Genomic DNA, 13331 nt, shown 5'->3' on the forward strand with positions numbered 1-13331 from the left:
AGCTCCCAGCTGTCCCAGCTGCAATGCATGATCACCAACGTGGAGTCTCAGCTGGCTGAGATCAGGAGTGACCTGGAGCGGCAGAACCAGGAGTACCAGGTGCTGCTGGACGTGCGGGCCCGGCTGGAGTGCGAGATCAACACGTACCGGGGCCTCCTGGAGAGCGAGGACTGCAAGTGAGTAGTTAGCTGGAGATATCTAATGAAACCATGCTCACATAAGTGTGCTTCTGCGTTGGACTCCAGACAAAGATTGCATCCTTTCAAAAGGAAATTATGACTCCACACCAGACATGATCAAACAGAACTCAGAAAACACAATATAGCCATCATTAGAAATACAGAAAAGAGAGTTGTTTGATGGACAAACTACAATTGTGCAGCTATTTATTTGCATTCAAATGTGGTCATATAGATATAAGATCAATGATGTTTATTGCATTTTACAAGACTGTTTTGTGTTGAGGGTGCATCTCCATACGCTACCTTATCTGACCTTGTAGTTACTGCCAAGCCGGTTGGATCAGTACTGTTTCCATTCTGTGGGTGAAGAAACTGGGGCTTGGAGAGGCTAAGCGACTTTCCTAGTCTCACTATCTACAAATGAACAATGTTGGGAGTCAAAGCCAGAGTTCTAGAGTTTCTGTCTAGTACTTTGGGCACTATGTGGTAGGAAGACATTAGCAATCTGATAGGGAGCTTTACAGCAGGCGAATCTGTGGCTCTCTCTGTTACAGGTCAAATCCCACAGGCATTCTGCTCTTCTATATACTACAAGCCTCCCTCAATTCACCTTTTACACGTCTTTCTTTTTCTCCAGGCTGCCCTGCAACCCTTGTGCCACAACGAATGCATGTGGATCCTCCGGGTCCTGTGTCTCTAATTCCTGTGCCCCCTGCACGCCCTGTGTCCCCCGCCCACGCTGTGGGCCCTGCAACTCCTTCGTGCGCTAGAGCCCAGGGGCTGCCAGAGAAGCAAGGAGGCAGGGCACAAGGTTCCAGAGCTTCGACCCGACACTGGCTTTCTGGACAAAAAGGGGCAGAGAACATGGCTCCAGCCGCCCCAATAAGGCAGCCATGAAACTCACCCTTCCCCACCCCCCGCAGGCTGTTCCTTGCCCACCCTTCTCTTCACCGTGGTCTGTTCCTTTTTCACTCGCCCAGGGAACCCTCGGAAATGCCAGGGCGTTCCCTTGTAACCTGCTAATAAACTTGATTTCCCTGGCAAAGCAGATGCCTTTCTCATTGGTATTCATTCGTTTTGCCGCGCCCATCTCTTGAGCACTCTATAAAAAGCCACTTGAAAGTCAGGCTGCATAATGGCCTGACTCTTGGGTACAAGAGCCGTTCTTTGCCTGGCGGGCAGATGGCTGGCCTGGCACCCTGGGTGCAGGGGTGAGGCAGGCTGTCAGAGGGGAGGGCAGAGCAGCCCTAGTGCTGTAGACTTCATCTCTTCTTGACCATTCCTGCGTGTTTCCCACTCTCCCCTGTTGACCTGGACATCTTCTAGAGCTGATTGCCTCTAAATTCGAAAGGAGAAGGCATGAGCTGGGCATGAGAAAGAGGCTCTGGAAAGTTCATCTTTTCTCAGCAGGAAGCCTCAGGTCCAGTGCTGTATTTCCTGGTTCCTGGTGGTCCCGGCTTTCCAGGCAGCCTCAGGAACACCCAGCAAAGGGGTGCTCTGGCCTGCCTGCTATGCCCAGGTCTTCCTCCTTCCTCCTGTGTCAGTGAATCATTATCACCCTGGGCTCCAGGGGTTCACTTCTGTTCCCGACTGATCTGATACCTTCATCAGATAATTCCCACCTTTTTCAGTCCATCCTAACCACTACCTGTTCCCTACTCTATGCACATCCTGGATAGTGGGGAAGGGAGACACATGTCAAGAAAGACATAGTCCTGGCTGCAAGTTTTTTTTTTACAACTTGTAGAGGAATAAAACTAGTCCCTAAGTTATGCTATCATAAGGCATTGTCCCCGACACTGAACACTCAGGCTCGTGCTGCAAACAAATCACCAAGTACTGAAAATGACAGTAGCATTCATCAAGAAAGGCTTGAACTTGAATCTTTAACTTCAAAGAAGAGCCAAGGAAATGTTAAGCATTGACTTTCTAGAACCCCAGAGGACCATTTTGACATGAAACGATCAGAAAGCACTCAGGTTTCTTCCTTTTCCCATGAACTGTTCCATCAAACCAGGCTTTCTGAGGCAGATATCAGACCCCACTTTGGTGAAACACAATCTTGTGTACTAAAATAACCAAATGGATTGAAATTACATACATATTTGATAAAGCAACCATTTATTGTTTCCACCATAATTGTTACCACTGACACTTATTTTTAAAGCTCAAATTTCCAGGGATTCAGATATGCACACCTCCTTGGCTCGTGAGCAGCCTCCGACCTGGAATCCCTTCTCTGATGTGGTTTGCTACTGTTTCTGTGATTTCTTCCAAACCTGAGGTCAAGCTCAGTTCAGAAGCCATAATTTTGCTTGTTCCTTTATTCCACGTTCTGCTTATATCTATTATCTTACAGTAATGCAAAAGTAATGTTAATGGCTCCTGTGGTAAGCAGAATGACTGTCCCCCTTCTCTGCAAAGATGAGCATGTAGTTTTCTGGAACCCAGGAATGTGTTAGGTTGTACACAAAGGTAAATTAAAGGTGAGAATGGGATTGAAGCAGCCATCCAGCTGACTTTAAAATGGGGGAGATTAAACTGGATTATCCAATGGGGCCAATATAATCACAGGGATCCTTCAAAATGGAAGGGGAGGCAGAGGAGAGCCAGAGGGACAGGGAGATAAGACCGAGGACACAGGTCAGAGCAGTGTGGCATGAGGACTGGTGCTCTCATTGCAGGACCTAAAGATGGAGGAAGGGGGGGCCACAAACCGAGAAAGTAGGTAGCTTCTAGATGCTGGAGAAGGGAAGGAAATGGAGTCTCTGTTAGAGCCTCCAGAAAGGAACATAGCCCTGCCAACACCTTGGTTTTTCTCTTTTTTGTGTGTGTGTGTGGAAAAATACATATGTATATATAACATAAAATTTACAAGTTTGCCTTTTTTTTAAGTGTTTAGTTCAAGGGCGTCCACCAGCACCATCCCTCTCCAGAACTTTCTCACCAATCTGAACTAAAACTGTCCTTATTAAACTTCATGACCTCCCTGCCTCAAGCCTCTGCTAACAGCCATTCCACTGTCCGTATGAATTTGAAGACTCTAGGTACCTCATATAAGTGGAATCATACAGTATTTGTTTTGTGTGTGTGTGTGTGTGTGTGTGTGTGTGTGTGGTCTGGCTTATTTCACTGGATATAATGTTTTCAAGGCTTATTCATGTAGCAGGTATCAAAATTGTATTCCCTTTAAAGATGAGATAATTGTACATTGTATATTCAGACATTTCCAAAACACAATATACATTGTGTATATCACATTTTGTTTGTCCATTTGTCCATGGATGGGTATTTTGGCTATTGGGACTAATGTTGCTGTGAACACTGCTATACATATATCTGTTCAAGTCCCTGCTTTCAATTCTTTTGTGTCTGCACCTAGAAGTGGAGTTACTGGATCCTTTGGTAACTGTGTTTAATTGTTTGAGGCCATGCCATTTAACATACCTACCAGCCATGCACAAGGGCTCCAATTTCTTCGTATCTATGCCAGCACTTTTCTTTTTCTTTTTTTTTTTAAATTAACATATAATGTATTATTTGCCCAGGGGTACAGGTCTGTGAATCATCAGGCTTACACAATTTGCAGCACTCCCCATAGTACATACCCTCCCCAGTGTCCATCGCCCAGCCACCCTATCCCTACAACGCCAGAACTTTTAAAATTCTGGATTATTTGTTTGTTTTTGCTAATAGCCATCCTAGTTGGTGTGAAGTGGTAGCTCATTGTGGTTTTAGTGTGCATTTCCCTGATGATTAGTGATGTTGAAGCACCTTTTCATGTGCTTGTTGACCTTTGGTTTACCTTTGGAGAAATATCTTTTCAAGTCTTCTGACCATGTTTTTAATGGAGTCTTTCAGTTTTGCTGTTGTTGAGTTGTAGGAGTTCTTTATATACTCTGGATATTAATCCCTTATTAGAAATACAATTTGCAAATATTTTCTTCCATTCTGTGGGCTGCCTTTTCACTCTCTTAATAGTGTCCTTTGGTGCACAGAAGTTTTTACATCTTCTGGAGTTCATTTTATTTATTTTTCTCTTTTGTTATCTATGCTTTTGGTGCCATGGCCAGGAAATCATTGCCACACCCAATGTCATGAAGTTTTTCTCTATGATTTCTTCCAAAAGTTTAACAGTTTTAGCTCTTTCATTTAGGTCCATGATCCATTTTGGGTTCGTGTTTTGTATATGTTGTGAGGTAAGGGTCTAACTTAATTCTTTGCACGTAAGTATGCAGTTTTTTTCAGCACCCTTCATTGAAAAGACTGTCTTTCCTTCACTGAATGGCATTCTTTTTGAAAATCATTTGATCATATATGTGAAGGAATGATTTTTGGATTCCCTATTCTATTTCATTGGTCTATATGTCTGTCCTTACTCCAGTGTCACACTGTTTTGAATATTATAGCTTTGTAGTAAGTCTTGAAATAAGGAAGTGTGAATTTTCTAATTTCATTCTTCTTTTTTAAAGGTGAGCCTAGTGGTGGGTATTAAGGAGGGCACATATTGCATGGAGCACTGGGTGTGGTGCACAAACAATGAATCTTGGAACACTGAAAAAATAAAAAAAAAATAAACAAAACAAAGAGTGTTTTCACTATTTGGGGTACCTTGAAATCTCATGTAAATTTTAGGATGAGGTTTTCTATTTCTTAGAAAGACATCATTGGGATTTTGATAGGGATCACATTGAATCTCTTTGATAGGGATTTCTTCGGGCAATACTGCCATGTTAAACATACTAAATCTTCCGCAGACACAGGAGGTTTTCCCATTTACTTGTATCTTCTTTAATTTCTTTTGGTAAAGTTTTGCAGTTTTCAGTGTACAAGTCTTTTCTTCCTTGGTTGCTTTTATTCCTAAGTATTTTATTCTTTTGGATGTTATTGTAAACTTCCTTCTTTGTTATGCTGAAAAAAAAAAAGATACAGACATTTCCAAAACACAAAACTCCAAACATGTTTTGAATAGAAGCTATCACTAGAACAAAGGAGATTCTGGCCAAGAGCAAAGATTTTGGATCTGTAAATTCTGTTATTTATTTATTTTAAAAAGTATCTATCTATCTATTTTATTTATTTATTTATTTTCAGCATAACAGTATTCATTGTTTTCACACCACACCCAGTGCTCCATGCAATCCGTGCCCTCTCTAATACCCACCATCTGGTTTCCCCAACCTTCCACCCCCCGCCCCTTCAGAACCCTCAGATTGTTTTTCAGAGTCCATAGTCTCTCGAGGTTCACCTCCCCTTCCAATTTCCCTCAACTCCCTTCTCCTCTCCATTTCCCCTTGTCCTCCATGCTTTTTGTTATGCTCCACAAATAAGTGAAACCATAATTGACTCTCTCTGCTTGACTTATTTCACTCAGCATAATCTCTTCCAGTCCTGTTCATGTTGCTACAAAAGTTGGGTATTCGTCCTTTCTGATGGAGGCATAATACTCCATAGTGTATATGGACCACATCTTCCTTATCCATTCGTCCGTTGAAGGGCATCTTGGTTCTTTCCACACTTTGGCTACTGTGGCCATTGCTGCTATAAACATTAGGGTACAGATGGCCCTTCTTTTCACTGCATCTGTATCTTTGGGGCAAATACCCAGGAGTGCAATTGCAGGGTCATAGGGAAGCTCTATTTTTAATTTCTTTCTTTTTTTTTTTAAAAAGATTTTATTTAAATCTTTAAAAAAGGCAGACAGAGTGGTAGGCAGAGGCAGAGGGAGAAGCAGGCTCCCCGCCGAGCAAGGAGCCTGATGTGGGACTCGATCCCAGGACGCTGGGATCATGACCTGAGCCGAAGGCAGCCGCTTAACCAACTGAGCCACCCAGGCGTCCCTATTTTTAATTTCTTGAGGAATCTCCACACTGTTCTCCAAAGAGGCTGCACCAACTTGCATTCCCACCAACAGTGTAAGAGGGTTCCCCTTTCTCCACATCCTCTCCAACACACATTGTTTCCTGTCTTGCTAATTTTGGCCATTCTAACTGGTGTAAGGTGGTATCTCAATGTGGTTTTAATTTAAATCTCCCTGATGGCTAGTGATGATGAGCATCTTTTCATATGTCTGATAGCCATTAGTTTGTCTTTATTGGAGAAGTGTCTGTTCATATCTTCTGCCCATTTTTTATATGATTATCTGTTTTGTGTGTGTTGAGTTTGAGGAGTTCTTTATAAATCCTAGATATCAACCTTTTGTCTGTACTGTCATTTGCAAATATCTTCTCCCATTCCGTGGGTTGCCTCTTTGTTTTCTTGACTGTTTCCTTTGCTGTGCAGAAGCTTTTGATTTTGATGAAGTCCCAAAAGTTCATCTTCATTTTTGTTTCCTTTGCCTTTGGAGACATATCTTGAAAGAAATTGCTGTGGCTGATATCGAAGAGGTTACTGCCTATGGTCTCCTCTAGGAATCTGATGGATTCCTGTCTCACATTGAGGTCTTTTATCCATTTTGAGTTTATCTTTGTGTATGGTATAAGAGAATGGTCAAGTTTCATTCTTCTACATATAGCTGCCCAGTTTTCCCAGCATCATTTATTGAAGAGATTGTCTTTTTTCCACTGTATATTTTTTCCTGTTTTGTCAAAGATTATTTGATCATAGAGTTGAGGGTCCATATCTGGGCTCTCTACTCTGTCATGCTGTTGGATCAGAAGAATAAACATTGTTTAAAATGTCTATACTGCCTAGAACAATCTATGCTTTTAATGTCATTCTGATCAAAATTCCACTGGCATTTTTCAAAGAGCTGGAGGAAATAATCCAAACATTTGTATGGAATCAGAAGAGACCCCGAATCACTAAGGAAATGTTGAAAAACAAAAATAAAACTGGGGGCATCACATTACCTGATTTCAAGCTTTACTACAAAGTTGTGATCACCAAGACAGCATGGTACTGGCATAAAAACAGACACATAGACCAGTGGAACAGAGTAGAGAGCCCAGATATGCCATTTTTTTTTTTTTCAAAACAGAAAACTCAATCCCTGTAGCTGAACTGTAATTTTGTAAGTAAATGTATTCTACATTCCCTTAAATACTTCCATGTGGCTTTTAAATTGTTTCCTGGTATTCTGTCATCATCATCATACATGATGACAGTTTTTCTCTACCTTGGTGGTACTCGGGAATCACCTGGGAACTTTAAAAAAAAAGCTAAAGCCTGAGTTTGCCCTTAGAGAATCTGATTTAATTGGTCTGGGATGTAGGCTGGCCGCTGTGAGTTTTCTTATTTTGTTATTTTTATTTTTTATTTTATTTTTTAAATTTAAATTCAATGAGCCAACATATAAGTACATCATTAGTTTCAGATGTAGGGGTCAATAATTTATCCGTTGCATATAACTCCCAGTGCTCTTCACATCATGTGACCTCCTTAATGCTCATCATACAGTTAGCCCTATCCCTGCACCCACCTCCCCTCCAGCAACCCTGTTTGTTTCCTGGAGTTAAGAGTTCTCAAACTCAACACACACAAAACAGATAATCATATATATAAATGGGCAGAGGATATGAACAGACACTTCTCCAATGAAGACATACAAATGGCTATCAGACACATGAAAAGATGTTCATCATCACTAGCCATCAGGGAGATTTAAATTAAAACCACATTGAGATACCACCTTACACCAGTTAGAATGGCCAAAATTAGCAAGACAGGAAACAATGTGTGTTGGAGAGGATGTGGAGAAAGGGGAACCCTCTTACACTGTTGGTTGGTGCAGCCTCTTTGGAGAACAGTGTGGAGATTCCTCAAGAAATTAAAAATAGAGCTTCCCTATGACCCTGCAATTGCACTCCTGGGTATTTGCCCCAAAGATACAGATGTCGTGAAAAGAAGGGCCATCTCTACCCTAATGTTTATAGCAGCAATGGCCACGGTCACCAAAGTGTGGAAAGAACCAAGATGCCCTTCAATGGACGAATGGATAAGGAAGATGTGGTCCATATACACTATGGAGTATTATGCCTCCATCAGAAAGGACGAATACCCAACTTTTGTAGCAACATGAACGGGACTGGAAGAGATTATGCTGAGTGAAATAAGTCAAGCAGAGAGAGTCAATTATGGTTTCACTTATTTGTGGAGCATAACAAATAACATGGAGGACATAGAGAGATGGAGAGGAGAAGGGAGATGAGGGAAATTGTAAGGGAAGATGAGCCATGAGAGACTATGGACTCTGAAAAACAATCTGAGGGTTTTGAAGGGGCAGGGGGTGGAAGGTTGGGGAAGCCAGGTGGTGGGTGTTATGGAGGGCATGTATTGCATGGAGCACTGAGTGTGATGCACAAACAATGAATTCTGTTACGCTGAAAAGAAATTAGTTAAAAAAAATAAAAAAAAAAGAAATTAAAAAAAAAGAGTTTGTCATGGCTTGTCTCCCTCTCTGCTCTCTTCCCATTCAATTTTCCCTCTCTTCCCTTATAATTCTCTGCACTGTTTCTTATATTCCACATATGAGTGAAATCATATGATAATTGTCTTTCTCCAATTCATTTATTTGACTCATCATAATACCCTCCAGTTCCATCCATGTCGATGTAAATGGTAAGTATTCATCCTTTCTGATAGCTGAGTAGTATTCTGTTGTATATACAAACCAAATCTTCTTTGTCCACTGTTGAAGGACATCTTGGTTGCTTCTGTAGTTTGGCTATTGTGGACATTGCTGCTATGAACACTGGGGTGCAGTGGAAGTTTAAAAATCTCTACTGGCTCTACTCTACTTTAATGAGCCAGTTGTGACCCACTTGCTAGAAGTAGGGTTCTAGTTCTCACTTACCTTCTCGTCAGTTTTATGTCCTTGGACAAGACATGTAACTTCTCTGAGCCTCAGTTTCCCCAAAGTGGAGGTAACAATATCTTCTCTGCCTGTATTATACATTTGCCAAGAGGATTGTGGAAGATTGTGTTTATGGAAAAACTTTGCAAGCCAGATATTTTTATTAGGATTATAATTTTGATTATTGATGACTTAACATATAGATAAGCTTCTTAAAAATAGAAAAGCATGGTCATTTTTGTTGTTTCATGCCCAACAGTAGAATTTGTATACCATCTTGTTGTCTTTTACATCAGTTTCTTTCTTTAAGTCCCCTACCTAGCTCTGGAGTATATATTCTATATAATATTATTTGATACTTTTTGGCTCCACCCCCATCTTCTGATAGGGCCCCAGGCCCATCTCATTTGCATTTCCAGTGCTCTTTTGTGATCTATTTAATTGGCTCTTGGCTGTCCTGGTCTGAACTCTTAGCCCACCGGGATTATCATTCTCAGATACTTGAGACCCATCCCCAAGCTTATGTCCTGAAAATTTTGGTTGATTCTTTTCCTGAAAATTTATTTGTTATGGATATAGCTAGGGCTTTTTTTTTTTTTTTTTTTTTTTTTTTTTGCATCCTTATATCTGTGGTCAGAGTCATTGTTTGAGTGCTTTGAGGCCTGAAGTTGCTGTCAGGATCTCTAGGAAGAGCAGGACTGTCAAGGAATGTACAGCATTTCTCTCTGTAAAAGCTCATCTCATTACTTCCAGGAGGCACGCCTCATCACAAGCTTGTGGGATTTGTCACTTTTTAATCTCCAGTTTACTGAGGAGCAAAGCAACATGCAGGAAGCCTAGGTGTGTCTTCCTATTCATGCTCAGAGCTGGCATTGGAATTCATGAGCTACCTCTGTTTTCTTCCAGTTCTCATGTTTTGCCACATCCTGGCCTACACCAGTGTCCTAGCTCTCTACTTCACAATGAGGTGCAATGGGCCCAGCAGACTTGACTCTACTTACTTTTGTCCTTTTAGACTTTACTTTCTTCTCAGATTCTTGATATCTGATGCATGGTGACAATAATGGCATTGAAACATCCAGAGTTTGGTGTGAAGATGGAATTTTATATGTGAAAGGTCCTGGTAGACTACCTGATGAGGAAGTGACATATTGCTATTCATTTCTTTCCTGCCTCACCATCTCGTCCTCAGTTTTCTTCTCCATAAATTCAGGTCTTTCTAGCTCTAGAGTTCTTTGGTTCTTAGGAAATATATCCTACTTCTGAGATGAGTTTTATCGTGCTAAAAGTTCAGGGTGAGGCAAGTAGGCTTTCTCTGGCATTCTAAATCACCTTAGGTCATGCCATTGTGCATTTTGATTTTTTTAGATGCTAGGAAAAGGCAATCTAATTTCCAATCTGGACATAGCAACCAATCATGCAAAAGGACAACCTTTTGCCTGTGAAGAAAAGGAAATAAGTATAATTTGGTTTTGGTTCAACAGGGTACCAGAGAGTGTAGCTGGGTGAGAGAGGCCTTTGGGCAGAGAGGACTTTGGAAGACTGATGAACTTGGGGGATTGGGTGGGAACAGGGCCCTAGTAGGACAGAAACAAAAACTATAAAGAGAGGGGCAAGGGGCTGAAAGGAATCTAAGATTTCTTTCCCCTCACAAAATCAGAGAAACTTCTGTGCCAAATGTTTGCACCGTGTTTAGGTATTCAGGGTCAGAAATTAGACAATGAATTGTTCAAATCCCAGCTCTGCCACTTATTGGCTGTCTCTTGGGAAAATCCTGAGCCTTTCCCAATCTCTTAATTTATCAGTAAAATGGGAATAATTTTATAGGCCAATCTTACAGGCTTGTTGGGAGGGTCAAATGAGAAATGTACTACAGCACTTAGTGCCTTGTTTGGCATAGAATAAGTATTCATGAAGTGGTAAGTAACATGGTCAGCATCACCAAAACCACCACCATTATTATTATGGATGTTAGCACAGAAACACACTGGGGGAGTCCCCAGTAGATTCAGTGGAATCCATTTCAAGGCCAGTACAAGAAAAGGGGCTTTCACAACCCTGTGTAGAGAACATGTCCTCCTCAAGAACCACCCCAAATAAGATAACTGAATTCACAAGATCAGTAACTTTTCAGGGAATGTAGGGACAATGGGCCCTCTGTTAACTTCCTACTCCCGCCACCAAGTTAATGTTAAAATTTGCGTTTTTGTTGACTAATTCATGAATATAGTTCTGTGCCCCTAGTGTTTGCAAGGTAAGTGAGTGAAGTTTTATCACCATTGGAATGGCATGGGCTGTTTGTCCAGGTGTCTGTTTAACAGAATTAGATTTTCAGAAAATTCTACATCTGAGCCATCTGGGCCAACAGTAAGGAGAAAGATTATGGAAATGATCATCACTCCCACCCCCATCTATATTCACACACACACACACACACACACACACACACACACACATATGATTTTAATTACTTATTAGGAAGAGAGGGGGGGGGCAATGACAGGGGAACAATAGGTAGAGGGAGAAGTAGGCTCCCCAGTGAGCAGGGAGCCTGATGCAGGACTTGATCCCAGGACCCTAGGATAGTGACTCAAGCCGAAGGCAGACACTTAACCGACTGAACCACCCAGGTGTCCCCACACACAATATATTACTTACATTTTACAACAAAACTATGAGGTGGGGAGCATATTACTACTTAAACTTAAGAAATGAAGAGAATGAGTCGAAAAGGGGAACTCACTACTCTGAACTCACATGATCAGTAAAAATGTGAACTCAGGTAGGTTAGCTTCAAATGTGTGATTTTCTGTTACCTTCATACTTCCTTTGAAATCTGGACACAATGTTCATAAATTGCTTATATGATGTTGCACAAATAATTTTGGGGGGACTTCTGTCTGAGCCCAAGATTTTGTTTCTGTGTAGAAGAAAGGACAGAAAAAATGACAAGGAATAGAAGGTGAGATGAGGAAGGCTACTTCATTAAGATCCTTTACCGGGCAATAGGGAGACTCCCAAGAGTTTGGAGGTGTCCAAGGGTCTCTGATCCTAGAGGTAATATAGAGGTGCATGCTCATCAGAGATGGTGCCCACTTCTTAGGGACGACAGAGTGAAGGTGCATTCTCATGGGTTGTGACTTGTTCTGGGAACATCTCATGTGGGTAGAGTTACACCCCTAGGGATATACAATGCTCTCAGAAAGAGGATTAGCACTAGGGATAAGGTGAGAGAAATTTCCAGAGACTTTGAGATAAGGTCACCATAGACACAAAGATAACTCTGAGCTCCTCATTCTGGTTTTCCATTTTGTTGAGCCTGAAGTATTATGCTTTATGTTTATGCTTCAACATTGCCACTTGAACTCTCTGTGGACTATTCCAGGTATAATTTTATTTCTAGATATTTATTCTCTTTCTCATCTTTAGGGAGATGGTTGTTTCAGTACAGATTGGTAAACTTCTTCTCTAAAGGGCCAGATCATAAATATTTTAGGCTTTGCAAGCTGTATGGTTTCTGTTACACTATTCAACTCCGCCATTGTAGGCCCAAAGCAGCCACAGATAATACCTAATGAACATAGGTATATGCTATGTTCATTTATTTAGAAAAGAAAGGGAGCAGGCTGATGGTGGTGGCAGGATGGTGGGCCCTAGGTTGCTGATCTCTGCTTCAGTGTTATTCTACTCATTTTAGCCAGTTTCACTTCTCAGCCATGAACAATCCATTATTTTCAATCTCCATGTATTGATAAATTCCTTAAGTCCCAGTTAATACTCTCATGAGTGGCTAATACAGGACAAGTTTCTGCTACGAAGTCAAGTTGAACCAAACACTGAGGAATGGGTAGGCCTGGGGAAAAAGGGCCACCTGGAAGACCGTTCTCTCCAGACTCTTTCCAGGGAACTAGTGGCGGAACCTCATGGGTGAGGAGTCCCAAACAACTCCACCCCATGTCCCTGGATCTCCTCCCCTCTGAGTAATGGGGAGACCATTTGGGTTTGTGATTATTCTGTCTCCTTTGAAGCCATCTGATGAAACTCTGATTTCACCAACCACTAGCACCCAGGAAGAACTGGTGTGACACAAGCCAAATGGAATAATTTTATGGGTTGAGGGGACTCTTTGGAGGCATCTAACTAGCATATTTTGGAGAAAAAATTAGCTGAAGCATTAGGAAGGGAAACTATGTTATATGCCAACACCCACCCACCAATCAGGGTATAAAAGGACCATGGACGAAGGAGAGACTCAAACTTCACCACATCCACCTGTGTTAGCTTACCTGCTCTCCATCACCTCTCCCTGCACCATGCCTTACAACTGCTGCCTGCCCAACGTGAGCTGCCGCTCC

General features: G+C 41.7%; 1 protein-coding gene across 1 annotated transcript in view; it reads left to right on the forward strand.

Annotated features, from left to right (window-relative positions):
* Positions 1–952, forward strand: part of LOC132004121 (keratin, type I cuticular Ha8-like) — a 14585-nt gene extending 13633 nt beyond the window's left edge. Inside the window, exons 7-8 of the mRNA XM_059380225.1 lie at positions 10–176; positions 820–952. Coding sequence (XP_059236208.1) covers positions 10–176; positions 820–952 — 300 coding nt within the window. The remainder of the gene's footprint in view (positions 1–9; positions 177–819) is intronic.
* Positions 953–13331: the final 12379 nt, after the last annotated feature.

The sequence above is a fragment of the Mustela nigripes genome, chromosome 16, assembly GCF_022355385.1.
Source record: "Mustela nigripes isolate SB6536 chromosome 16, MUSNIG.SB6536, whole genome shotgun sequence".
Classification (NCBI taxonomy): Eukaryota; Metazoa; Chordata; class Mammalia; order Carnivora; family Mustelidae; genus Mustela; species Mustela nigripes.